The sequence below is a fragment of the Chelmon rostratus genome, chromosome 20 (assembly GCF_017976325.1).
Source record: "Chelmon rostratus isolate fCheRos1 chromosome 20, fCheRos1.pri, whole genome shotgun sequence".
Taxonomy (NCBI): domain Eukaryota; kingdom Metazoa; phylum Chordata; class Actinopteri; order Chaetodontiformes; family Chaetodontidae; genus Chelmon; species Chelmon rostratus.
In genome coordinates this window covers 10,556,689-10,584,622 of record NC_055677.1, presented here as the reverse complement: position 1 = coordinate 10,584,622, position 27,934 = coordinate 10,556,689, and the positions used below count along the sequence as shown (strand labels likewise).

General features: G+C 42.2%; 2 protein-coding genes across 2 annotated transcripts in view; one reads left to right on the top strand and one right to left on the bottom strand.

Annotated features, from left to right (window-relative positions):
* The window catches only part of flt1 (fms related receptor tyrosine kinase 1), a 37,010-nt gene extending 22,077 nt beyond the window's left edge, over window positions 1-14,933 (top strand). The window contains exons 13-30 of the mRNA XM_041961939.1: window positions 726-1,034; window positions 4,318-4,464; window positions 4,538-4,669; window positions 5,650-5,756; window positions 6,607-6,742; window positions 7,198-7,302; window positions 7,401-7,514; window positions 7,628-7,716; window positions 8,145-8,253; window positions 8,342-8,439; window positions 8,527-8,649; window positions 9,322-9,433; window positions 9,650-9,749; window positions 9,914-10,019; window positions 10,157-10,254; window positions 10,543-10,612; window positions 10,758-10,849; window positions 11,120-14,933. Of these exons, the coding sequence (XP_041817873.1) occupies window positions 726-1,034; window positions 4,318-4,464; window positions 4,538-4,669; window positions 5,650-5,756; window positions 6,607-6,742; window positions 7,198-7,302; window positions 7,401-7,514; window positions 7,628-7,716; window positions 8,145-8,253; window positions 8,342-8,439; window positions 8,527-8,649; window positions 9,322-9,433; window positions 9,650-9,749; window positions 9,914-10,019; window positions 10,157-10,254; window positions 10,543-10,612; window positions 10,758-10,849; window positions 11,120-11,288 (2,216 nt within the window). The 3' untranslated portion in view covers window positions 11,289-14,933. The remainder of the gene's footprint in view (window positions 1-725; window positions 1,035-4,317; window positions 4,465-4,537; window positions 4,670-5,649; window positions 5,757-6,606; window positions 6,743-7,197; window positions 7,303-7,400; window positions 7,515-7,627; window positions 7,717-8,144; window positions 8,254-8,341; window positions 8,440-8,526; window positions 8,650-9,321; window positions 9,434-9,649; window positions 9,750-9,913; window positions 10,020-10,156; window positions 10,255-10,542; window positions 10,613-10,757; window positions 10,850-11,119) is intronic.
* pan3 (poly(A) specific ribonuclease subunit PAN3) lies at window positions 12,978-27,800 on the bottom strand. Its single transcript, XM_041961940.1, has 18 exons — window positions 27,171-27,800; window positions 26,112-26,233; window positions 25,837-25,909; window positions 25,665-25,735; window positions 25,337-25,481; window positions 24,864-25,081; window positions 24,330-24,434; window positions 24,175-24,232; window positions 23,542-23,703; window positions 22,576-22,692; window positions 21,776-21,877; window positions 20,623-20,788; window positions 20,258-20,345; window positions 19,924-20,063; window positions 18,603-18,732; window positions 16,525-16,589; window positions 16,303-16,441; window positions 12,978-15,463 (listed from the first exon to the last, which is right to left on the bottom strand). The coding sequence occupies exons 1-18, from the start codon at window positions 27,508-27,510 to the stop codon at window positions 15,323-15,325; spliced, it is 2,382 nt and encodes a 793-aa protein (XP_041817874.1). The 5' UTR covers window positions 27,511-27,800; the 3' UTR covers window positions 12,978-15,322.
* Between the last annotated feature and the right edge of the window lie 134 nt (window positions 27,801-27,934).

Genomic DNA, 27,934 nt, shown 5'->3' with positions numbered 1-27,934 from the left:
AAAGATTTGACGCTCAGTAAAGGCTGTTTGGACATTATTACATTTATTTGTGGTATCTGATATAAGAAGTCAAATAGATATTTTGGATACTGTGCCACCTAAAACATAGCACACACATTAATGTAGGTAGAACTTACCTAGCATATTTGCACTGGGTACATGCTGTGGCTTTGTTTGTGATGCGAGGGGAGATTTGTTACAAGGCGCACAGGTTAAGGTTATTTTGTACCCATTTGTTTTAGAGTGTGTGCATGAGTGTGTATGTATCTGTGCATAAGGCTGAGTGTGTGAGCAAGAGCGAAACAGGAACCTGGGGCTCTTATCGTTTCACTTCCCTGTGCAGTGCACTTCCTTGGACTGGCAGGTCCGCTTTATTTCGGGAGGCCTTGGGGTGTTCGGGAAAGATAAACACTATCTGCCATCAGGAAACTCTCGAGCCGTTTCCACGGGAAGTTTCAAATGGCTAAAGTAAATAAAAAGCCTTTTCACTGTATTCCACTCGCTGCTTTTACCCACAATAGCCATTCAGCATTGTCGTCAAAGGTTACAAAAATGGGGGATCGGTCGAATCAGCTCTCCTGGTTTCAGGCACCTGACAGGATCCACATTCCCATGTTGGAGAAACTGAGATGGCTCATTCATCAAACAGGAGGTTTTTATTTCATTCATGCTCCCTCTCCTCTTCCCCATTAATCATCTGTCCATCTCTTCTCTGTTTCCCTCAGATGTCCCAGGAGGCTTCAGTGTGAGCCAGAGGGAGGAACCTAGGGAGGGTGGAGACCTCCATCTCACCTGTGTAGCCAATAAGTACCTGTACACAGAGCTGTCATGGCACCGAGTCAATGACAGAGGTGACGGCCCGTCCCGCAGCTCTGCCCTGAGCAGTCTGCAGCTGACATCAGGGGAGTTCTCCAACTCTCTGGTCCTGCTGATAAGCAACCTCACAGCCAGAGACTCTGGAGCCTACAGGTGCTCCGCCCGCCCCCTCATCACCAGACAGGAGACACACCTGGATACACAGGTGGAGGTCACAAGTGAGTAGTCGCGACTGTATGATCTCCTCCTCATTGTCCTGCAAAACATCCATATTCCCATAAGCAATATTGGGCATTTTTGACACTTACTTTAAAATGAATCAATAATTTGACTCTCTTACGTGGTTTTAATGAATATTAATAGATCAAGTAAACATCACATTTTTTCTGACTGTTTTTAGCTTCATGTCTGCCACACTGTTTGCTTTTTTCCTGCTCCTATTTTTAGATTATGTGTCAAAACATAAAAGTGAAAGCAGACAAACATGTACTTATATAGCACTACAAAAGGCATCACAATAAGAGCATTAAGATGGGAATGAATACAAAAGCAATGAAATAGAAAAATAACACAATGAATAACAATGAAACAATAGATTAAGCTATAATATAGAAGCTAAAATGGGCCAAAATCATTTGAATTTTATATGTAAGTTAATATCTAAGTGATATTTAACCACTACTGAATATTAAATGTCGAAATTTAAGGTCCTTATCATTTAATTTATGATTTGAATTCCTGATAATTTTAATTTGCAGTCTCAAATTTACACATTCAGGTGAAAGAAGCTTATGAGCTTCAAATTATTTTAGTCTTTCCTTTGCTTCCATACAATCATGGTGTGCAAGAATTGAAGTCATCGTCATTGGCTGAATTATCCAAGGGCCTCAGAGCTGAACAAGGTCCCTCAAACATTCCAGAGATCAAAGATATTATTATTGTCTCAGCGCCTCAAGTAAGTTGTTGTCCTGACCTTGAATTTGTAGCCTTTCAAATACAGATTGCACATTCTCTCTACTTAAAACTCTCAGTCTCCCCATGTTTTCTGTGCACATACTGTGTGCTGCACATGCATACAAACAAACAAACACCCACACTCTCTCACAGAGTTTGGCTGCTTGGGAATTGGGTCCCTCGACTTCCTGGGGCCCCACCCTGCCTTTGCTCTTGCGCTCCAGCTCAGCACCTCTTTCACGTGGGAATGAGCTCTTGTCTGGAGGAAGAGCACACAATGGCACTTCCCACAATGCCACATTTACAGGCCCCCACACAGGGCCGGAGGAACAATCAGCCAATCAGACACTGTCAGGCCCCGGCCCCCGTGGACAATCATCAATTGTTGTCCAGGAGGAAGATAGGGGAAACAACAATCAGTCGCCTTGGTTAAGTGACTTTTCTTCATGTCTTTTACTGCTGTTCTCCATACAATCAAGGCTCAACACGTCAACTTCCTCCCTCGGGACCCCCATTAGGGAATTGCTAGAGAGACAGGGTGACCAGAAAAAGAGAAAAAGAGGGTGAATGGAGCTAAAAAATAAAATATGGGGTTAGAGTGATTCAGGGAGCAAGGACTCATCTGGTCTTATTATAGTGTGCCGGTATTGTAGTGTAATTATAGTGAATGAGAAGGAAACTCAAAAACTGCACTGCAGTCATTGTGTGCACTTGTAGGCCAATAACTGTCCGCATGATGAAATACTACATTGTTGTTGCTTTTTAGAAATGGGTTTGTGTTGTGGGGTATTTCAGGGTGACTAAGGGGCCCAAGAGAACCCAAATGTCAGCTGACTCGCAGGTTGAAGCCAAGGCCACCCTTCTGGAAAAATGTGTCGCTGCCACAGCACAATTATTGTCCAAGAGTGGCACCGGTCCAGAAAACAGTGGCAAAAAATAGCGCTGGTTTCACTTCATCACAAACCTGTTTTAGTCTATAAATAACTGCAACTGTACTGAGACAAATGTAAACACAGATTGTCTTCACAGGTAATTTGCAGTGGTGGGAAAAAAATCAAATAAATACCATAAAGTCCTCTATTCAAACAGCAAATCATTAAAGTGGCTATAATGTAGATGTGTTTATTAGTAATGGATCAAACTATATGTATTTAAAGTAATATTAAGGGACGAACCCACCGATAATTATCACCTGACTCTGTGGTGTCCCTTTGCTATACAGAGCATTTTAGCATCTTTTAGCTAACTGATCCAGTTTTCTGGCCCACGTCTCGACTGTTTCGGTTTCCCCTAACTGCTCTCATCATCATCAGTTATTTTTGGCCGTGCCAGGAAGATGTTTTCAGAAAAAAGCTCTAAAAACCCCACTGTGCACCACCTGCTCTGCACTGAACAGACAGTGTTAGCAACCAGCTAGAGAACACAGTGGACAAACAATGCAAAACAAAAAAATACAAACTGTTTTTTCAGGAGCTAAAAGATGAGTTAATGTTGGGCTCACGATTGCTCAATGTTCAGACACATGACTCCAAATGCAGTAAACGCTAATGCTGCTCTGCTGAATGTGTAAACAGGCGACAGCTTGCAAACAAGTTGGCCTTAGCAACTTCATAGATGATAATACATCAGTGTCATGTTTGCAGCCTGTTTCCACTGACTCCAAGGGACAAAAAACGGTTATTGCAGGCTTAAAGTACTTTAACTATGACTATTATATATTCATTATGTGTAAAATCAGGGCTGCCAACTCTTCAGCTTAGTTAGGAGTGAGATTCAGTAAGTTGGCATTTTATGAGTCGCCCTCTGTTATTATTATTTATTGATAAATGTGACTCTCAGGAGAATCTGGAGGGTTGGAAAGCAGCTTCATCTGCAAACAGCAAAAGATAATTTTGTCCAGAAAACAGCAAAAAAAACAACAACAACAACAACTAGATTTTATTTAACCAGCCAGCCCAGAAACAGAAGAGAGACTGCTAACGCAATTCATCTTCTGACACCTCAACCCCTGGTTCTGTCTGAAAAATAAGAGCTAGGATAAATACCAATGCATGATGAACCAGTGCAGCATAATGCATTCATGAGATGATGGCCTGTTCAGCCTGTCTGCTGGAAGCCTAAATGATTTGTTGCAACAACGCTCATATTTGCATGCCTGTTTAGAAATCAAAGTAGAAATCATTTCAACTACTTTAACTTTGTGAGAAGTTATAGATAAAAAGTATTGTCTTTTTAAGCTGATTAGATGTTTTTAATAAAAATTACATTATCTGCCTCCTTGTTTATAATGTACATATACATGTATGTACATATTCATATTTGATTTTATTATGTATCCTTTTTATTGTCTTTTTTGCTCTTTTTTTATGTCTCTCTTTTATTCTTGCTGTTTGTAACAACTTAATTTCCCCAGCATGGGATAAATAAAGTTTTATCTTATCTTATCTTAAGTACAGTACCTGAGCTCATGTATTTAGTTACATTAAACCCCTTGTAATTTGCCAAAACACACACTCATGCTATTCTTGTGTGTGTTTCTCTTTCCAGTTTTGGAGCCTCCGGTGCTGCTTAGTAATTTGACAGATTGTATCGTCAACGTTAGCAGCTCAGTGATCCTTCGCTGTCCCTCTGAAGGTGTCCCACCTCCAACCATCACGTGGTACAAGGATGAACGTGCTCTGTCTCAGGGATCAGGTATAAAAAACAACATATAAATGCAAACTGTGGCTGTATTCTGGTGTCTTAGCGCTTACACCACCACCTTCAGGTATTGTGATATCACCAGAAGATGGGACCCTCCACATCGATCGAATCACAGGGGAGGACCAAGGCCTGTACACATGCCAGGCCACCAATGAGAGGGGATCTGCAGAGAGCTCTGCCTATATATGGGTCAACGGTGAGCATCTGTCAACCAGTAGTATTTTTTAAGCATCTGTGCCTTTGACTGGCTGTGTTGACTTCTTCTCAAAGACAGGACTCTTCCATATATGGGTATGTCTGCATGTCCATTGTTCCCAGTTCTGTAAATAGACGTATCGTCTGGATGTACAGACATATAGTACACATTGTTTCAATGGATGTAGTATTTATACATGGCAGCGTGGTGTGTCACATCTATTAATGGGAGATGATACGTCTGTTTATTAATTATCTGAGTAAACACTGATGAAAGAAGGTCTTAAGATAATCCCAATGTGGGACACACTTTGCCTTTTGTTCAGTTTTCCTCATTCACACTCCCACACACACTCACTCATACGTCCGGTTGTGGCAGAGGAGGCAGGCCCCGCATGGTTTTGCTACACCCCCCCAGTTTGAGCACCGTTCACTGGCAGAACGCACTTCCCAGTCGGGGTCTGGACAGAGGAGTGGTTGTGTGTTGTGTTCAGATCAGCCAGGAAGGAAGCTGTCTCCCGTTTTTATTTCCTCTGGAAGGGCCCGGCCTGCGCCTCAACTCCGACTGCATTTCTACTTCTTCACATTAAAAAAAAAGAAAGAAAGAATAAATCCACCTGGTATTTAAGGAGGAGGATGGATGGAAGTGTTTATGGATTATGATGTGATGGTGTAAACACAGTGCCCCCATTTGGAAGGGTGGAGAAGAATTGAAACACGATGCACTTGAGTAAAATGATTAAATGTAACCCTCCTGAAGAATCTCTGATTTCTTTGAAATTATTGTATATCATTATTTTGAAAATAACTGAAATGAATATATTTGAACATTTAATTTTTTGCAGCCTCATAAAGGTAATGTATTGTAAGTCCTGACCAGGACTTAGATAGGTAAATGTCACCAAATGCTAAATTAAGGCCGATTAAGCACTAATGTGTGTATTTGTTGGTTTGTGTGTGTGTGTGTGTGTGTGTGTGCAGGTGCCTCAGAGGCTTCGTTTCTAGAAATTCCCACTCTCACCTGTACCTGCGTGGTGGCCACTCTCTTCTGGCTTTTGCTCACGCTCTTCATACGCAAACTGAAACAGGTGAGAGGAAACAAGAAAATGTCTTTTTCTGATATGATGAAAAAGAATTGCAGTACATATTCTATGCACGTTTGTCTTTTTTCAGTGCATTTGAATTGAGACATACGCAGGAATCTATTGGTTCACATCCTCCCTATTTGTGATGCAAGAGGGTTCAAAATTCACATGAGCTACTGTACTCCACACATGTTTGATTATTGATCGTCCTCGGGGTTCGAATTGTAAATAAACATAACTAGGGCTGCAACTAACAATTATTTTTATTATTGATTAGTCTGCAGATTAATCAATTCACAATTCATGAGTTAATAGTTTTGTCTAAAAATGTTTAAAAAAAAAAAAGAAAAATGCTTATTACAATTGTGCCAGAGCCCAAAATGATGTGTTCAAATTGCTTCTTTGGTCCAACCAACAGCCCAAAACCCAAAGATTCTATATTTACTCTCAGAAATGACAAAGACAGACAACAAATCCTTTCATTTAAGATGCTGGAACCAAAATCAAAATTTAAAAAAAAGATGTTGGAACCAACAGATGTGCAACATTTTTGCTTGAAAAATGAATGAAACAATTGATCAGTTATCAGAATATTTGCTGATTATTTTTCTTTCATTAGAGTAACCGTTACACGTAAATAAAATGCTTTTTATCAGCATGATTTCAGATCAGTCCCTGCTCACACCTTACACAACAAAATACCTGGGGCTGGTGTGAGCAAACACATTTTTTAAATTCTTGATGAAATGAGCCAGAACAAACTCCACTGTATACTACACTACTAGAACAGTACTATTTAACATTGATTTCACTTGCATATGATGTGCTCTTCTTTGTTATGATGTGAATACAGCCCAACAATTCAAACACCAAACCAGAGTACCTGTCAATCATTCTGGACACAGGAGAGGGGCCAATAGAGGAGCAGTGTGAGAGACTACAGTACGACCCCAACCAATGGGAGTTCCCCCGGGAGCGGCTCAAATTAGGTACACTTCTTTTTTTCATTAAAATAAAGAATGACTGACTTCAGCTGCGGAGGATTTTGGGACTGTCATGCTAATGATGGGAGAGAGGGAGCGTATTTAAGATCACATAACAAATACCAGGACTTTCTCATAGGTCTTATCAGATTATTATTGGGAGTGACTCTCATTCCATTAATCAGACTTTGTGTCTGTGTTGTCTGTGGCGAGCTAATCAACTCAAGCAGGGGGTGTGTAAACTGTGTTGACTGGAACTAATGAGCTCTCACTATCATCAGGGTGGGATTCGGTTAGATGGACTGTTGATGGGGTTTAAACTCCTCTCTTATCAGCATCTCACGTCCGGGATGCTTGATAATAGTAATTAATAAAGTCGCTCAGTTAGACACAAAAACACACCCACCTTTCCCCCTGTCAGTCTCACCCACATTCTTCCTCTCTCTCCCTCTCTCCCTCAGGGAAACCTCTGGGCCGTGGAGCCTTTGGTAAGGTGATGCAGGCGTCTGCGTTCGGTATAGACAGCGCCACCAGCTGTAGCACTGTGGCTGTGAAGATGCTCAAAGGTACAAGATCCGGCCTTGGTGCTCTGAGAAAATACAATACAAGTCTGTGCAACATCACTCATGCCATTTTTATTTCTTTTCTGCCTTTTGTCCACCAGAGGGAGCTACAGCCAGCGAACACAAAGCTCTGATGACTGAGCTGAAGATCCTCAACCACATTGGGCATCATCTGAATGTAGTGAACCTGCTTGGAGCCTGCACCAAGCCAGGAGGTGTGTGGGTGTTCCAAAATATGTCTATCAATACATGCACAAGTTCATTCTCGTGCGTATTAAAGTTTGCCCTCACACTCACTTATCACTATGTCTTTTATCTGTTTGTGCAGGACCACTGATGGTCATTGTCGAGTACTGTCGCTACGGCAATCTCTCTACCTTCCTAAAGAGCAAGAGGGAGGTGTTTGTGCACAACATGGTGAGGTTGCGAACGCAATTAAAGATGGCGCACTGATATTTCACACGTGGCTTTTCACACATGCTTGTGTGCCCCACACTTCAGCTTCTCCTTGCAACTGAGAGAAAAACAAAAGCACACCTTCATGCTACATGCAATTACACAATTACACCCTGAAAAAGTCACTTCTGCTATCTGTTTGAGGTCTGAAGGTGTTATCTGCTCTCAAGCAGGACATTTACTTCCTTAATTTCGCCACAAGTTTAGACATAACTAAAAACTGTCGCCTCAAAGTCATTTTCAAGGAGCAAAACATGTCTATGAATTTCTCAACAAATCTCAGAAGACACATCAGTCTCTTCTCAACAGTTAAAGTCCATCCCTTAGCTGTCCTCATCTTCACTGTCTACAATATTTGATAACAATGAACTGATTTGTCACCGTCTCAGCTGGACAGAGGAAAGGATGGAGTGCCAGGTGGTGTCTGCACCATGTTTGACAGCCAGAGGCACGTCAGAACAGAGTGTGATGAGAAAGAAGAGAAAGAGAGTCACCTTGGTAAGAGAGCCTAATGAACATATTCCATGTTTGTGCACAGTCAAACTGCTTGATTGCATCCCTGTGCATCCTCTCTTTCTTCCTCTAGATCCCAAATCTGCCTCCACCTCCCCTTTATTCCTGGAGGATCTCATCTCCTTCAGCTTCCAGGTGGCACGAGGGATGGAGTTTCTGGCCTCTCGCAAGGTCTGGTGCTTGATGTGTGTGCGGGTGCAGGTACACATGTGTGTTTCGTGTATGTCATCATGTGTATTTTCTGTGCTTCTTCGACAGTGTATTCATCGAGACCTGGCAGCCAGGAACATTTTGCTTTCTGACAATAAAGTGGTCAAGATCTGTGACTTCGGCCTGGCCAGAGACATCTACAAAGACCCCGACTACGTCCGCAAGGGAGATGTGAGTCTACATGAGCGGTCTGGTTCCACCATCCACCGTCTGAAAAATGTTTTTCTATCAAGTCACAGACTAGATCCTGATAAAACTCACCACTGAAAACAAATTCCAACAAGGAAAAACAGCTTTTTTGACTCAATGTGTGAAATTTGAGCTATTTTACATTTTTCTACTATTCCCTATTTTAGAATTAATAAATTCATTAGATTAATAAATAATTTAGATTTATCACAAAAAATAACTAATAATCAATTGCTTTTTTCATTTTTATACCTGCTGCACTGAGTACATTTACAGAAAAACAACTTGTGCAGCCATTTTCTTAAAAGATTCTCACAAGAGGAAAACATGATGTTACATTTTTAAATACATTCTCCTTAAATTAGGTTCAAACCGGATAGTTATGTATAATGTGAAAATAAATTCAACCTGCTAAGCACTAAAATGCAATAACTGATACATGAAACCACGTTGCAGGTCTAGTTTTGACACACCTTGGAGGATAGACACATCCTGCAACTGCTGTTCCCTACTTTAACCCTGTTGCTTATGTTTTGAAAATATTAAGCAATGAACATCACGTAACATTTTCCCACCAACAACCAGCCAAACTTTAAATGTTTCCTAACTAGTGGTCTTTTGTAACCCTGCTCCTGTCATCTGATTGGCTGACAGGCCCGCCTGCCACTGAAGTGGATGTCTCCGGAGTCCATCTTTGACAAGGTGTTCACCACCCAGAGTGATGTGTGGTCCTACGGCATTCTGCTGTGGGAGATCTTCTCTTTGGGTAAGAGCTCTCTCAGCACGCTGTGGGTCGAAGCACAAACAGGAAGTGGACAAAATACAGAAACGCTATCCAACACAAAAGCCCTGCAACAAACACTGCCAGTGTATGACTTGATATCTTATGATCTTAAAGTCTTATGATCGTGTTTGGAAGATTCAGCTCTTATACTGTTCACATATTTATGTAGTGTGTGACATGTGTGTGTTTGCCCAACAGGAGCTTCTCCGTACCCTGGTCTTCACATAGATGAAGAGTTCTGCCACAGGTTGAAGGCGGGAACAAGGATGCGAGCACCTGAGTACAGCACACCTGAGATGTGGGTGGATATGTTTTACCCACTGAAATCAGCAGTGGAGGTGTAGGCGAAGTAAACAGAGCAACACAGATCACTTGGCTCAAACCTTCGTGTCGTGTCTCCTGATGTGACGTTCGTGTTGTGGCTGAAAATGAAACATTATACCTGCATGTTTGTGTGTGCAGTTACAGCACGATGCTGGCGTGCTGGGAGGCCAGTCCCTCAGATCGACCCACCTTCACTAACCTGGTGGAGACCCTGGGAGACCTGCTGCAAGCCAGGGTTCAGCAGGTCAGGACTTTTTATAGATCTTACCAGTTCAGGCTAATGATTTCTTGTAATGTTTCTCACCATGTGGATAAGGTACACCAAAGACAAAGACACAAATGGCCTCACAAATACCCCAATTTGTCCCCTCTCCTGAACAGGATGGTAAGGATTATATTCCTTTGGGATCTTTCACGGCAGGACACCCTGGTCGCAGCGAGACCTTCAGAGAAAACCCACTTGCAGTCACAAACCTGAGGTAAAGGAAAGGAAAACATTAGGAAATTTAGTGCTCAGTGTTCTAGGTCCGAGCCAGCACACCTTGACTTAAATGTTATATAGTGTGTATGAGTAATCAAGGAATGTAGAGAAGTGTTGTAGCAGTATAATAAATAGAAAAAAGGGGGAAAAATGGCAGGTGCAGATGTGAAAGTGTTGAGAGAGAACTGTGTGAGGTAACTGAAATTGAAGTCAGAAACAACAGGAAACAGGTGAGAAATAGAGAAATTTCCAGCTCATGTTTCGAATCTGAATCCAATCTATCCAGTTACATGACGGGTATGGCCACACTTCAGATTTTTGAGGAACTGCCCTGCGAGGAGCCAGACAGTCCTGACGTAAGAAAACACCTCCACTTCTGCTTGCATGCACGCACACATGCACACACACACACACACACACACACACACACTCGGAGGGTATTTTTTTCTGAAAACACATTTAACCGTCTGATAAGGTATGTTTGCACCCCCTCTGCTTCAGGATGAGCAGAGTGACAGCGGCATGATCCTGCCGTCTGAGGAGCTGAAGCATCTGACGTGGAATAACGGCACCAAGAACAGGAAACTCAGCAGGTGTTGACATCTGATATCTGACCTCCAAACCCTTGACTTGCCTCCCACTGGCCCAGACATCTCATCATCATGATGACAAGCAGTGATGCTGCAGACATTACAGCGTTTCCAGTTCAACATAAAGATTACAATCACTTTGACATTTTAAAAAAAGATAAGAGGACATTTTAAATGCATGACAGAGATATAAATGCATGAATGCAACATGTTGACGTTATGTATAATAGACAAGATAATGACTCTTATTTTTGTGTTTTTCTTGCCCTTGAGGTTCTTTTCCTTCACTAAGTGTCGGGACAACCAGGTGCCTTTCCTGTGCAACGACATCACAGGTCTCCGTGACGACAAGCCATCTATCTTGCCGTGCGACTGGGAGTCTGATGAGGACAGCTCCCCACCTCCGGACTACAACTCGGCTTTTCTCTACCCCTCCCTCTAGCATCTGTTCCTGTCTAACCTTTTGAAAACTTCACACAGGGTATTTACATTTTTAGTCAGTCAGGACTCTTTCTCTCTCTCTTCTCTTGCATCCTCTACCTCATTATAACATCTGCACGTATCCATCTTTGCGTTTCCTTTAAAGCCTCTTCAGTATTATCTTGCATTACAACACATAACCCCTTCCAAGAGCAGCTAAGTATTACCTGATAGTACTTATCACATGCAGTTATGCAGAATGTATTTACTGACCCATTAGAGCGTATTGTATTGGTACCTCATGTGCTGGGCTTTGTGAAGAGGAACACTGCTGTATGAAATGTTTCTCGTACACAGCTACTATATGCTGGAAAAAAAGTTATTATCCACTGAATTATAGTATGTGTTAGACAGGGTATATCTGTCTGTATTTATTTGAATGCTGTAATCACTTCATGGCTGAGTCACTTCAATCAGGTTGACCTTTTGTGAATGTAAATACGCACTCAGTGGCCAGTTTATTAGGTACAGCTAGTTAAAACTAGCACAGTCTAACAACAGCCCTGCAATAAAATGTACTTTCATGAAGGCAATAATGTTCAGTTTTAGAACGGTGGATCCCAATAGTATCTGTAAGGGTGGAAAAAATATAAGAAACACCCCTCAATTTGATGTAATACAGACTACAGCCTACAAAATCACCATACAGTTGAATCATCTCTCTAAAACTTTTCCAAAATTAACTTAACCTTCATGAACATTTGATTAACTGCACAGCTGTTGTATTAGACTGCACTGGTTTTAGCCACATATACCTAATAAACTGACAACTGATTGTATATTTAATTCTATATTACTAATCCTTTGATATAGAATCAACACATATACATTTCCTCATGCTGGTTTTTGCATTTTTGTTCAGAAAAAGTAATGAATGCACGGAGATCGGTGTGTGGTGTTTTCCCCCCTCCATCTATTTCCTTTTCTCCAAACCATGGGCGCTGAAATTATAATAGTAATAATAGTCAGTCAATGGAAAGAAAATATTTTTCAAGCAAAAAATGACCAAACATTCCCTACTTCCAGCTCCTCCACTATGAGGATCCACTGCTTTTCTATGAGAGCAAATTGATTATTTTGGGGGTTTTGACTGCTAGACAGACAAAACAAGATATCTGGAGACATCAACTTTTTTTCAAACATAATTTTCTGACCAAATATAGAGTGATTAATCACAGCAGATAAATTGTCAATAAAAAAAGCATCAGTTGCCACCCTACAAAACAGAAAACCAAGAGATTTACACGTACGCCTGGTATTAACTTGCAATCTGTCTGGTTAGTGAAACCCAATCACTCGACTGCGTTTGTTTTCCAGATACAGATTGCATGTTAACACATTTTCAAACATGGTCCAGGCATCCCAGTGAATAATAATAGGCATTTCAGCCACCTCATTGTGTAAAACGTGCATGTAAACATTGTCTAGTGTTGCAAAGACAAACTTTGAGGTTTGTGCAGCCTTGGTGAAGTGCATTAAATTTGCTTGTATTTTCAGTTTTAAAGATGATTAATCATTAAAAAATGTAAATATAATTTAGCAAAATCCAACCATATGTTACATATTAATGTTGTTGACATGTTTTGAAATATTTCATTTATACATTAATTGCTGTAATTGCCCCAAAAAGACAAGATCCTGCATGTATCAGTTTTGGTATTCTTTATTAAAATACTGCTGTACACACAAATATTGCAAAATTTGAGACAATAAACACAAGAGGGGCATAAAACATACTAAGATGGTGATTGTAGGTGTGTTGATGTGGGGGAGGAGAAGATGGCCATCACTTATATTAACTGGAGTGTCTGTTATGAAGTGGAAGATAGTGATATGAGCGCTGACATTGTGTAGGCCGAGTCGGGGGCATGTGTGTGCATCTGAAGGTGTTTGAGTGTGTGTTTGTGTGTTTTGAGGGTTTTCTAAAGCACCACATTCACCAAATATGTTTTCACCTGTTCATTTCACTAAAACAGAGGAAGTAGAACATGAACTAACACAGCCGGTTCCCTGCAGGTTTGTTGCCTCCGAGTACAGACCATCAACTTACATGACAACCAGCTGCAGCCAAGACACTGTTCATGCCTTTCACCCCCATTTGTCTCACATGTGACAGTGTGGTTCATACATGTGACCTTGTTGGTCTTCAGTCTTATGTTGGTACGCATTTGCCAAAAGCTTCTGAGACACGACGAAGGCAGAGGAATTAAGAACAGTGATCTGACAGAGTCTGGATTGATCTCTTTATCCGAGTGAAGCAGGTCTGCACTGAAATGAGTCAATTTGATTCAAATTATCAACGGAATATGAACTGTGCTTAAGGGCGACATGAAATCCCTCACAGCAGGATGTCCACAATGCTATTAATTTCCAAAAAACCTCAATCTGAAGACGTCCCACCCACTCCCACTATAGCTCATCTGTCTGACTGGACAGGGGGCGGCCAATGACAGCCAAACACATTCAATCATTGGGCCCCTCCAGCTGTTTGTCATCCTGAGAGAAATCCAAGCCATTCGAGTGAGTGCAACAACCAGCAGCCACTTTGTCTCCAGCACGTTTGTATATCATGTATATCTTTAAAAGTCAAACAAAACGAAAAAACAAAACTTGTTGGTGCCCTGATCCTATTCTCTCCTTGGCCCTCCACCCCTTCCCCTTTCCCAAAACCCCTGCTGGAATTGGTCCACAGAATAATAAAGAGTTGAATTGAGGCAACAAATGAATTGGCCTCCCATTTCCCATCATGCATCCCTGCACAATATCTGAGCAAAGAGAAAAACCAGCTAGAAAAATCACAAAAAAGCATCACTGTTTCTCAAATGTCGAGGGGCCGAGACCCCCTGAGGTGGGGAGTGAAGTTTGGGATAAAAGCAGGAAAAAGAGGGGAGAGTAAGAGAGAGACAGAGAAAGAGGATGTTGGGGGTGGGCGGGGGAGAAAATAAGGACATTCCACAAAGAGGCAGCTGTGGCTCCACCTCAACCAAAGCCCCACCCATGGGCTACACCCAAGTGCTGGACAGTCAAACCAAGATGATCCATCCTTGAGCAGTTCATGTCACAATAGCGTCCATTAACCAAAAGTGGTTGCTGCATACGTGACAAACACTTGGCATCGGGAGAAGACACCCCTTCCTCAGTGCCAACAAAAACCACATTTTACCCCCCAATGCCCAGTCCATGCTAGCCCACCCACCCACACATATGAGCCTGAAGTTCCACAATATCCTGAACTAAAATGTCAGAAATCCATCGATTTTTCCAGTTTTAAGAACCCTTCCCACCCACCCAAGTGGTTTGTCCTTTCTGAGGGGGAACCAACAACCAAGGCAAAGGTGGGCTGGCCCATTTCGTGAAACAGGTGCCATCCCGCCATAATGATAGCCTCGAGTGGTGTGTCCCGTCTCCTAGTGCGTCACAATGAAGGGGTGTGGTCTCCAGCCGGAAGAGAGACACAGTCAATAGAAAAGCTGGATTTCTTTTTCATTGTTAATTTGCTCTGGTATTTATGTCCGTGTGTGACACTTTAGCTCTCTCTGTACACCCTGTAGGCCACTCACACATTTTCATAAAAATAACAAAAATTAACAAAAAAATTAAAATCTTAGTGCATCCTCTTCTGAAAAATAAACCCCAATTGTAGAAATGAACAATAAAAGCAGGAAAAAAGTTCAAAACTTCATCGTTTGTTTCTCGTTTGTTCCCCAAATCTAAAAAAATGTCATCATACTCGTTTGTCACAGCTTCCATGTTTGTCCTTTTTCTTTTTTTTTTCCTTGTTTTACTATTTTCAGCTGCGGGGTTTAGGAAAACTAAAAAAAAAAATACACTTTAGAAAAAGCCTTCCTGGGGGGTCAGTGTATGTGACTGAGGTTCACGAAGCCCTGCCCCGCTGCTTTCGCCATGCTGATGTCATATCCATGAGCCTGGTCCTCCACTGTAGTGCAATAGTGTGCTCCAGGTCTGGGCAGTCCCACTCCGGGCCCAAAGAGGGCGCTACAGAGAGCCAGAGGCTGCAGCCTGCAGCTCCTGGAAGGTACTGTCGAAGCAGCGCTTCAGGTCCGAATAGGTCACAACCAGGACGCTTTTCTCATCCCTAGACACCAAGCTGATCTTCTCAGGAACGCCCGCGTCCAGCTGTGTGAGCACAAGAAGATACTGTTACAAAAAAGGAATGCAAATGAAACATATAGCTGCTTGATTTTTGATTTTGAAAGAAAACTTGTTGAAACCAAACGATTAATCAAGGATATAATTGGCAAATTAATCAATTATGAACATAATTGCTAGTTGAAACCCTATTTTTAGGCAAGCAAGCAGATGGAGAGTAAGAGCTCATACTGAAGTACAGATGACCTTGATGACCTGAATTGGAGAGATGCGTATATTAATAAAACAGATCAGATCAACGCTTGTGACGTACAAATGTCACAACTCTAGCCAGCTTCCCACTTTGTAAATGATATAGTGAAAAGCGGAACAACAGAGGAGAGCAAACAAAACAACTCCTGATAAATCTACAAGAAAGTTAAGTTGGTTAACATGCTGATATTTTTGGCTTAAGGGCTGCTTTAGGATATCATTTGGATTTAGAATTTGAACTGTTTGTGGATCTGTTTGTGTTTAGACACAGTTCTGAATATATGTCTGTTAGATCTGGAAAGCAAAACAGAAAATTACTTAACTAGTTCAAAAGTTCTGTGAGCTCATTTCCTCTGCTCCTGCCATGACCAGCTGGTAACCAAATGTCACTGATGGAAGTAGGCCAGTTATAGACCTACTTTTACTCTCTCTCTTCTGCAATCGGTTGGCAAATGCAGGCACGTTATTTTAGCCAGCGCATATGAAGCATGAACAGATGTTCTGAAAATAGGCCACTTTGCATGTTGGACTGACTTCATTATAAAGGGCAACTTATTACAGTTCTGCATGTTCAAATATAATCAACATAGTAAAAGAAAGAGAAGAAAGCTCACTTTGTTGAGGCAGGAGACGATGTGGCTGAGGTCGATCCAGGGCGTCCCCGCTTCTGTCACCTGGTGAAACAGGTGATCCCGGAAAAGTTTCAACAGGTAGCGGTCGCCCGTCTCTGACCACGTTGGGTCCTTCTGAAACCTAATTCACACAACACAAGGTCACAGAGTAGTAACAGAGCCAGATGTCACATACTGGTGGACCTTTATACAAGTGCTACTTACTCTGGCCGCTCATTGATGGTGCCCAGTTTGGCCAACAGGCGGAAGAGACGGCCATTCTGCACCTCCTGCAAATAAACATTGACTTTTTACATTTTTTTTATTATAATTACTGAAAATGGCACAAATGAGAAGTAACAAACTTTGAACAAGACTGGCATTAAGTGAGGAAATTACTCTGCTGCTGGAGGCAGCAAAATTCAACTTAGATGAGAAAGAAAACACATTTACACCAAGTAATTAACACTGCTTTAGGACTTCCGTGATTTGACTTTCCACCAATTATAGTTGTACAGAGAAAGCAGCGCTGTGGGTATGCTGATACTGCAGGATAAGGGATGAATAAAAATAAATAAGCAAACGAGCAAATTAATGAATGCATACAGAAAGAATAGAATTAATGAATGAAGAATGAAGAAACACTTCTAATAATAAGGCAGAGGCTATGTGGCAATCTTTTTTGAAAAAAAACAAAACAAGACTGCTTGTTGCTGCAGGGAAAGCTGTCAGAAACTGAGACCTCTGTCACTTGACTTTCTGTCCATACATGGTGCTACACCCTGTGTTCTCACAAAAACACTTCCTCCTTACTGAAAGTCAATCACAACAAGCTGCATTTTCTTCTACATCTATTTCTGTATGCACTCTCGTCCAATGTTAATCCAAGACTACAGTGACCGGCTCTAACATTACAGATGAATCCAAAAAGCACCTAATCATCAGATGTGAAGTCATTCAGAGCGATATGTCAGCTAATGTATCTGAATGTGTAGACAGCTAGCTGTGGTAACATTGTAAAGTATGGGCAGCTATACTTTTCTGACTCCACATTAAATTACCGTTGTAGCTCACCTGTCGCTCTGCAGATATAATTTACTCCTGCCTGTCCTCCTCTCTGCCTGTCTCACCCTGTCATTTTCTGCACTGTTTGACAAAGTGAGTAAGTAGTATTGGAAACCAATCAGTCGATTATATTAGTGTCCACCTACATCAGTTTCTCTAGACTAACTCTTTAAAAGCACAGATAGTGTCTTTTGGGGGTTGCGTCTAAAGGCCATTACAACTGCATTGGAAGACACTTCCACATTGGTTCCAACTCTTGGAGTTTGGTGCATAGCAAAAGTGGCAAGATGGTGCAGGTATTCCTTACTCTTTTTAAATGTCTTACACATGGAGTCCTAAACATTATGGTTATTCAATCCTGAAATCGTCCCTAGGCTTCAGTTAAAAAAAAAAAAAAAAGATGATAATGATGTCTCATATTTAATATAATTTCGTAACGAATAATAATAATGTAATGAACAATATAACCTAAAAAAACAAAGCAATGGCAACCAAGCGTTGCAATGACACAGCCACCATGACGAGCCTACAACACTTCATATGAAATCCCACGGCCATGATACAGCTGAACTCAAGACCGAAAAGGGACAACACCCATCCACAACCCAACCGCCCATGCACGCACACACTTGTGTAAATGTAGTATTTTGTGTTTCAAGAGCTTTAAAAGCGTAAAATTTTTGGCAACAAAGATGCTCACCAGACAACTACGTATGCAGATAAACATTCAGCTGACACAATACAGAGATGTCCTAAACAACAGGAGACGCTTCCACTCTCACTACCAGCATAGATACCAGCAGATCACAGGCAGGTTTGGGCAGAAGAGCTACCCTATTTTTAAAACCCCTTGCTTTAATTTTCAGCTGTTCTCTGAAGAGGAGGCAAGAACACCAACACAAACTACTTTGTCTGGTGAGTCAGGGCTTAAAGGGGAAGCTGAGGCATGAAGAAGAAGAAAGGGTGAGGTTAAGGTCGTTTTTTCACACATTCACACTCTAAGATGGGGAAACTGAATTCAAGACGAGACTGCAAAGCCTACAATATACCATACGACATCCTGTGTGCACACAACTTCCCTCTTAGCTCACAAAACTAATGCCCTTTTTAAAAGTCTAACCCAAGATCAGCCATAAACGAACACGGCTGAATCATGTGTACTCATGCATTTGGTCTGTCTCTCTCTTAACACATTAAAAAAAAATCCCTGAACAAAAAAAGTAGTTCTCCTAATATACCTTGGCCAGGTCCTCCTCAATGACATCATTCCTCATCTGCGATGCATCCAATTGTGTGTAGAATCGAGCTCCAATCATTGGCATAATGTCATTGACGCTGCGCAGGCGAGACTGTTCAGTCAGCAGATACCTGCACATGCACAAAAACATCAGTGTTTGCCTTCAGGTGAGTTGGAAAGGCTGGATACCTCAGTGCAATGTAACTATCACTCAAGTCTAAAAGCAGGTAAACAGCTTCATTGGTAACAGGTGATAGTATACTGAATACAAAGTACGGTAGATATTTTCTTCCAGAAATTTTTGTTAAGCACTATAGAAAATCACAACTGCTGATACAACTACCATCATGAACTACATAAATTGTGTGGGTGGCTGATGTGTCAATCAGAGTTCTGGGAAATAGATGTTAATCAGATACAGATAATCAGATATACAGTAAATGTGACCGCTGTAGACACTAAAATGGAAAATGTTTAATTTCATTTGCATCCTGAACTTTGATTCTAATCCTAAATTGAGGGTTCGTGCTGCTGATTTATGCCGATATTAGTTGTGAAACTGAAAATTTGCAATTCATTTTAATACAGATGTCTATCAAACAGACAGCTTATCCTGGGCTGGCATCTGAGAGAAAAAATGGATATTTAGTGACAAAGTTAGAGCCTGTCTTGTTAAAGATTCCCATGGTAAAGATTCCCGTTTGCCCGCAGAACATTAACCAATTCAGCAAATGAGCGCATATAATGTTAGCATTGGAAGAGGTCCAGTCCATCCTGAGACATCATTTACACCATGTGTAAGAAAGTGGCAATAATAAACAATAACAAAACTAAATAATTGTATATTTTTTTCCCCATTTTAATGTCTGGCTCCCACAGTGTTTAAGAAAATTCTGGCCCTTGAACAAATCTAAGTGAGGATCCCTGGAATATGGAGATGTCACCAGAACTTTCCAGTTCGCTACAGAAAAAGGTTACTGTCCAAGCTAACGAGAGCCAGGCATTATATCAGGCATCTCAAACCGGTTCCATAAAGGGCCGCGTGGCTGCAAGTTTTCATTCCAACCAAGGAGGAACACACCTGGCTGGAATCAATTAATCAGCTGATCTCAGTCTTCAGCTGATAACTAAGTGATCCCTTGATGTTGATTGGTTGGCCTGATGTGCTCCTCCTGGGTTGGAATGAAAACCTGCAGCCACGCGGCCCTTTATGGAACCGGTTTGAGATGCCTGCATTATATAGACTTCATGCAAAATTTTACAAGCGGTGTCTGAAATGAACAATACAAGCTCCTTTATGTTGCACCCGCTCCCTTTCTTACAGAATGAGGTTCTTGAGGTCTGAAGAGTAGTTGATGGACACCAGCTCCATGGCCTTCTGCAGGTTCTCCCTTTGAATGCCAGCCAGGGAGTTACACGCCAATGCCAGTACCACCTTGCCCAGAGACACTAGGTCTGCTTGCTACACCAGAAAAGCACACACACATCAAAAATATACAGATTCAATGTCAGTGATATATAAAGTTTCATTTTTAGAAGAGTTATAACCACACGTGCTGGAGTGATGAGCCATAGCTTTGCATTAGTAATGCTGTACACCTCTTCTGTAATGTATATTGATGTGTAATTGAACACAAGTTTCATTATAGGAAGTACCTGGTACTGTGGCATTAGGGCAAGATGATTGGTCTGACTGTTGTCAAAAGTTAAGACATCAAATACCCCAACACAGTTCACCCGTAACCTGCAGAGATAAGAGAGCATTATCATCAATAGTTTGCATGCCTGTATCGAGCATGCACAACCACATGGTGGTGAAAAAAAGGAAGCCTGAACCAAAATTACTCTTCTGCTTTTAATGCATTCACACTCAACAGTCATATCTAGACTTTCTGAGCTGGAATTGAAATCCATGCTGTTCCGCATACAACCACCATTTACAGTTTGGGCTCTAATTAGCAGCATTCACTGACACATACTGAACGATGAAATGAGTGCTGAGGTATTTATCGCGTGTGTACCTGGTCTTGCCAGTGATAAGAATCTTGCTGGGGTCCATGACACGGCATGCTAGCCCGGCAGTATGGATGGTGCGCAGGGCCGAGCTGAGCTGGACAATGTAGGCCCAGATCAGAGACTCGGGGAGCAGACCTGCGTGCTGCCGTGGTGGGGGAGGTTCATGTTGCCCTGCACACGAAGACATGCTTTATCACACAAATGCAGCCTGAGGGGTTAGACATTGCTTCTGAGCTAAACCTCAAACTGTCATCAACTTCCTTGGCAATCTTTTCTTCAGAAAAACGGTCTCCCAGATTTGTGATGTCAGTATTCCAAAATATTCAGTATTCCAAAGTGAATTTCCAAAAAGGCCTCCTTTTGCCTGACCAACAGTACTAACCCCAAAGATATTCAGTTGAAAAAGACAGAAAACTGTGAAATCCTCACAAATGAGGCTGGATTTAGCATTATTGCCGAAGTCATTTTTAAGCAATAACGAATTATTTCTCAAAATAATGACTTAAGGGGCAGCCCAGTAGCTCGACTGGGCATAGCAAGCATACCATATATTACGGTATTATGTGTTGCTCAGATGACAGTGTTAGGGTGTGTACTACACAACAAAAGCCACAATTTCTCGCTGAAAACACCAGCTATGGCCAAACTGTTTCGCTGTTCTCGCATGCGATGCTATATATTATGGTTTATTGTCAATGTTCGCCAAAGACTAAACAAAGCCCAGGGTCTGAATGGTTTTGCTTCCTCCGTCTGCATTCCTGTAGGTGGGCCACACAGCACCTGCAGTACGATCAGTTTCAGCCACAGTTTCCTCCAAGTCCCCATGTCTCTCTTGTAAAGAGACACATATGCTAACTGTCAAACCAGGACACAACAGTCTCCAAACACAATCTTCAGTGGAGATTCCAGACATGCACAAGAGTAGTTTTAGACCTTTGAACCTTTGAAAACCATCTTAATTGTAACTCAACTGAGTGGTTGTAGAAAAACCCATCAAATGTCAGATGTGAGCACATGCAAACATGAAAAGCTCACACCCAAATAGACCCAGGTCAATGACCTCATAAGCAAACAAGTAAACATACTCAAAACGTATGAAGCGGGGGGTGCAGCAGAGGGGTATCAACATGAAGGAGGAAGGAAGGGAGGCTAACTCACCCCACTTCCGCTTGGTAAAGTACGAGTCTGCTGCTGGATCATTGAAGTGTCTGCTGAACATGGTTTCAGCACCCGCATGGAAGTCATAGGAGAACACCAAGGCTAGGTAAAACAGGTGGAAAGAGAAAACAATCAGCAACAGTCTAAACAGCTATACACACTTTTTTTTGATCCAACTATTGGTTCTGCATTATAAAAATAACGTGTCAGGACACAATCAAATGGGAGAATTAAGTATAGAACCCTAGTTTCTCTAATTCAGGCATGTCAAACTGATTCCATAAAGGGCCGTGTGGCTGCAGGTTTTCGTTCCAACCAAGGAGGAGCACACCTGGCTGGAATCAATTAATCAGCTGATCTCAGTCTTCAGCTGATAACTAAGTGATCCCTTGATGTTGATTGGTTGGCCTGGTGTGCTCCTCCTTGGCTGGAACAAAAACCTGCAGCCACTCGGCCCTTTATGGAATCAGTTTGACATGCCTGCTCTAATTCATTTGAATACTGCTCCTGCTTAATAACTTTTGAGGGCTAACAAAGCAAAACTTTGTGATAAATATCCACCTTACATAGAGCATGACTGCAATACTGCAGCAAGAAGTATACCACTACCTTTCGTGTTCTAGCATTTTTGGTAAAATACCAATAATGGTACAAGCAAAACAATTAATAAACTTATGGAGCAGGTCAATTTTAGGTCTGGGTCATAAAAAAAAGTAACTGCATCCAGGAGAACCACCATGGCATTAAATTCACAAACAAGTCCAGCACATAAAAACAACTCATACACAATACACACTTACAGTGGTCTCCAAAGGCCTTTGTGGTGAAGACCTCCCTCAGTGTTACAGAGTTTGAGTGCTGAATCTTCTTCCACATGTCCACCAGCATCATGCACTTGGTGTTAACAAGGCGGAAACCTGGACACATTTTAAAGACAACAGACTTTAGAAATTAATAAATATATTTTACACTTCTAAATAAAGTAAAAAAATAACATTCTATTTAAAGGACTTGAGATTCTTCTGCTTCCCTAACCATAAATTGCATGCATGCTAACATTATCGTTACCATAATGCAATCTGACTGGGTATGTTAATTGGCCAGCATGCTGAATTACTTCACTGGCTAATGTGATCCATGATACCAATTAATGTATTATGACGAACGGTGTTGTAGCCCACAATAAATAATGTAAAAGTACAAAGCAAATGTGTGTAACTAGCAACAGCTTTCTTCTTGCAAAGAGTGGTGCAGGACAGGGGCAGCCAACTAGCTAACTGTTAAGCTGGGGTTGGCTGGCTTGCTGTAGCTTGGCTGTGCAGCATGGTCTGGCCTTGGTCGTGTCATTGCATTGGCTGATGGAGTAATATGCAAAAGGAAAGCTAGTTATCATGGCACCAATGGTTCATATAAAATATAGAAAAAGTATAGATAGTAGCATTTTTCTAAATATGATTGTAATTTATTTGCCAGCACTTAGTGTTCGTTTCAGTGGTCAGGGGTCAGTCCAATGCAGTTTTTCGGTGCTCCAGATATATTTTCAAAAACATATAATTACTAAAACTACCTTTAAAAAAATGCAATTTTTGAAACGCTTTGGAGGCACGTAATTTTCTCAACCAGCTGGTTGCTTTTTCACTCTGTAAATAAAGTTACTTTACGATTCAATACATGTATTCCACCAATTGTCACAGTGGCTATTTTGGTTGTGTGACATCTCTGTTATGCGCCTTTGAAAAACAATTTCTCATCACCGCATTTCTTACCGTGTATCCTCCTCAGGCAGTAAGGCAGGTCATCCTTGCTGTTGACCGCCTTGTAGCAGGAGGTGATGTAGCTGAAATTGCTGGTCTTCTGCATGCGGTTTGGTGGAGGGAGGGGCTCGAGGGGGAAGAGGCTGTGGTAGCTGTCCACCTCAGATGGTACATCTGTCAAAGACAGAAGTGGTTTCAGAAACAAAAAACAAAACACGCAACTGCACAACCACATGCAGTCAAGAACAGACCAAACAACTTTAAGTAAGCTCCAGGTCATTGTCCGAGCAAACAATTAATTTAGTAATAAGTAATTTGTTTTCACACATTTATAATGTAATTTGACAGTTATAGTTGTAGCCAACTGCGTGACAGAAAGTGGGGATGGGGTGGGGTGGGGGTGGGTAACTGGTAGCAAAACCTACAGAGACCACAAACATTACATTTCAACATCCTTTCATACGAACATGAGGAAATAAACTCCACAGCAGATGAGCACATGCAAGCCAAAAACAGAGCATCAGAGTGGTCTTTTGGTTGTTACAGAGGGAATCTTCCATGAACCGTAAAATGTTCTTATTGAAATGTTGCCACTTTACGCTGCACAGACAGAGAATGTTTGTTGTGGCAGAGCATATCCTTTACCTGGGTTTTCTGAGTGGTCAATCTGGGCCATGGTTATCAGATGTCTGTTTATCAACTCCTGAAAGAGAAATGAGAGGTCATCACATCAAGCATTACCTCCAGAGAAGATAGGGGAATATGTACAGTTAAAAATGAGGAGGGCAAGTGGGAAATACCTGTCGGAGTTCATCAGCCATGAAGAAGGACGGGGCGTTGGCTTTTGGCTGCATGTAAGCCACATGGGGCGCAGTGGGGGGATAGATATGGTAGGTAGGAAACACCTGCGATGAAACCAGAGAAAGACAGCTTCCTATTTATTGAGAAATGAAAACTAGCGTGATCATACATGTATAATTTTTTTTACAACTTCAAGCCCATAGCTACGCAAATTAATGTGATGAAACAAAACTCTGATCAGGATTTGAGTTAGGTGTTAAGGCAGTGACACAAAGCTACCTAAAGACGTATTACAAATGCTTGTTGGCCACAATGACAGCTTTTTTTGTTATGGGGTTTTTGCACTTGGTCTGCACGAAAAAAGGGGTGCTCACAGACTGATGCATAGTGTCGTGCCAACACTATTGCCTCCCAAAAGAACCTCAGATTAGATGAAGTTTTAAATTCAGACACATTTAAACGCAGTTTGGTTAGGAATTCTTCTCATATTTCCTGACTAAACTACAGAGTAGGATGCTGTGTGAAGCCCATACCATCCCAGCCATTGGTGCCGGGGTGTTGTCTGTGTAGAAGTAGGTGGTCCCCCCTACAGTCTCTTTCTGGATTATGTGAGTGCCCTGGTCAGATGCGGTCGTGGGCACCATATAGTTGGCAGGGTTTGGGGTGTGACTGCGCCGACGAGGAGCAGGTGAGGTGTGTGGTGTAATTTTTGGGGAGTGGAGAGGGGAAGATCCCGCAGACAGAGACATGCCTAAAATTGGAGACAAGAGGAAACATTACTTCAAGAAAGGGCATGTTGCATTCACTGGCTGTAATCATTTAAAATGTTTGCTTTTGTTTTATCAGTAGAACATGTGGTGCTATACATATGAGGGAATTCCCAAACTTGCTGAACTATACAATTTCAGAGTTAAAGATGGAAAACAAAACTGAGCCACATAGAAAGTAGAACAAAGCAGATATAACAAGGTGATGTCTCGGTTGGTAACACTCCGAAAACCCTCACCCGGAGCCAGTGCAGCAGCCGTGGAGCTGCTGAGGCCAGGATGTGGGAAGAGAGGCGAGGGGAAGGCCTGGACAGTGGACTGAGCCATGGTGGCCATACGTGGAGCTCCCTTAGGGATGAACTCACTTGCTGCCGGGTTAGGAGCCTGGTGGTACAAGGAAAAACATGTAAGAGTCACATGTAATCTACCAGTCCTGTTAGAGGCAATAAAGGCAGACACTGAGAATACATTCATCCTTGTCAGGATCCCATACAAAACTAAAGTCCTGAACTATATAAGTACTGAAAAATTATTTCACTGTCTTGGGAAGGCTGCTTCTGTGCTCACCTTTCTCCTTTGGGAAATGCTAAGAGCACCAAAATCACTGAACAGTGAGGATGTCGGGGAGTTCACTGGATCTGTAGGAGACCAAAGAGTGTAAGGAGCTGAGCCACAGAGCTTTCAAGATTCAACGTATGAGTGCTGAATACTACTCCATGGAGCACTGCAGGAGTCTTACCGTGAGTGCTGTGGCTGAAGTTCTTGGCACCATCGTTGAGGAGACTGGGAGAGCTGCTGCTGGTAGTCATTCGCTAAAGAGAGCAGCAACAAAATAGATGTGTTACAGTAGGCACATATTTATCATTACATTACCACTATTTATTTATTTACACACACACACACACACACACACAGGGACCTATAACAGTGACATCCCGACAATAATAAACTTTTAATGCAGTCTTTATTGTGCCGTATGTTTACACTGACTTTATATCTACTTCCCTTTTGTACCTGCATCATTGAGTATTTAGACTCCACTGGGCTCCCAAACCCATTGACCCCAATAAAGCTGCTGCTGAAGTAAGAGTTGGTAAGATTGGCATCACTCAGGGTTGCACCCTCCATCCCTGGGACTGTGGACGACAGAGACAAAAGTTTATCAAACACTAACTGCGAGAGATTTGATGCAATTCTGTACTTTAATAGAGACCAAAAGCATGCATGTTAATGTCAGCATTGCTGAGTGTTTGCTTAACCGATCACAGAGCTAATTATAAAGTCTGTAAACACTTCCACAACTGCAGAGTCGGCAACTACTAAAGCCTGCCACAGGGTGATACAACAAAAGTTTTAGCAACAATTACTGGTTTAAAGGGTTCCAAGTTCAAATGGACGTAGTTAGCTTTAGAGTTGCACGTGAATGTTAGTTACTTGCTGTTTGTTTACGTTGGGAAAACACGGCGACACGACGTAAAAACAATGCCCTGTGAACAGCTAGCGTAGCTATGCTAATGATAGCAAACATATAAACTTATAGGACATCTTAACAGCCACACTACAGTTCACATAAACAACATTTAATTGAAAGACAAAAAGCAGCATCTGTACTAAACTGATAGCGCTACTCTGAAGGCAAAGCCAAACGCCTTAAAGTTAGTTAAAGCGACCAGTTTAACGCTAAGTTTGCTAACGCTAGTTGGCTAATGGCTACACTTGCTAACTTTAGTGGGTAGCGGATTTCTGCCCACTCACAGCTGTCATACAAAACAGCAGGCCTCCTCCATGTAAGCTGCAACAGCATGGATAATGTTATGTTTTGTTATAAGGCACAATTTACTACCTGAAGACAAAGCTATTCACAAGGAAGTTAAAGAGTAGCATATGTGCTAGCTGCATTCAGAAGGCTATGGATGATGTTGGGCAGGTAAACGTAACCCACGCTGTTTTGGGGAGTAGGGAGGCCTCATAGAATCCTCGGGCTAAATTTTAACAAAGCCCAACAAGGCCCAAAAGTAAAGTCATAGTCAGACACCTCGTGTGAGGCCTTGCCTAACTGTAATTGACACTCACTGGTTAACAGCTGCCCCTCCAGAGACGTGCCTGCAGGACCCAGTGTTTCGCTCTTCTTGGACACACCGGTCCCCCCGCTGCCCGGACAGGCAGACGCAGAGCCACCGAGAGAATATCCCGCTGGCGTCCCGCCACCCCCGGCCATGGACAACGGGACGGGGCTACCGCCGCCACCGTGCAGCGGCAGGCTTGCCATGGACGGATCCTCATGCAGGAACTGACACTCGTCTCCATAAAAGCAGGTTTTGTCTTTCGCGTAATATCGGCAAAACTTCACCTTGACATTGGGTATCCCGGCACCCCCGAGCGGAGCAGCTGAAGCTGGGAGTCCACTGTTCATGGCACCGCTGCTGCCGCCGCCGCTGCTGCCGGAAGACGCTCGCACATAGAGAGACGCAGATAGCTAGCGAGCTAGCCAGCTAGCCTGCAAACAGTTCCCCTTAAAGGAACGGAATAATATCACTTCAGCTGGTGAAGAACACTTAAGACGCTACAGTACTCACATTATAAGGCTACGATACATTTTGGTTTAAGAAAATATAATTGCATGAGTAGAATCCTGGTCGTCGTTGTTGTCGCTATCCATGCAGCTGCCTTCTTCGCAAAGTAGCCTGTTGTTTTTTGCTCGCAGTCAGGCTGCTCTGCTAGGGACCAGCTAGCATAGCTTTGCATTGTGGGTACAGTGTTTGGCAGCACTTACCTGCTGCAAATGAAGCCGCCAATTCAACTTGCAGCACTGGGATATTGTGGGTGCAAGCGAATAA

Coding starts and splice junctions, on each gene's coding strand:
- pan3 (XM_041961940.1), bottom strand. CDS start 27,510: ATGAACAGTGGACTCCCAGCTTCAGCTGCTCCGCTCGGGGGTGCCGGG. Junction 25,482..25,664: donor GCATTTCCCAAAGGAGAAAG/GTGAGCACAGAA, acceptor TTGTACCACCAG/GCTCCTAACCCGGCAGCAAG. Junction 22,693..23,541: donor CTGCCTGAGGAGGATACACG/GTAAGAAATGCG, acceptor AAATGTGTCCAG/GTTTCCGCCTTGTTAACACC.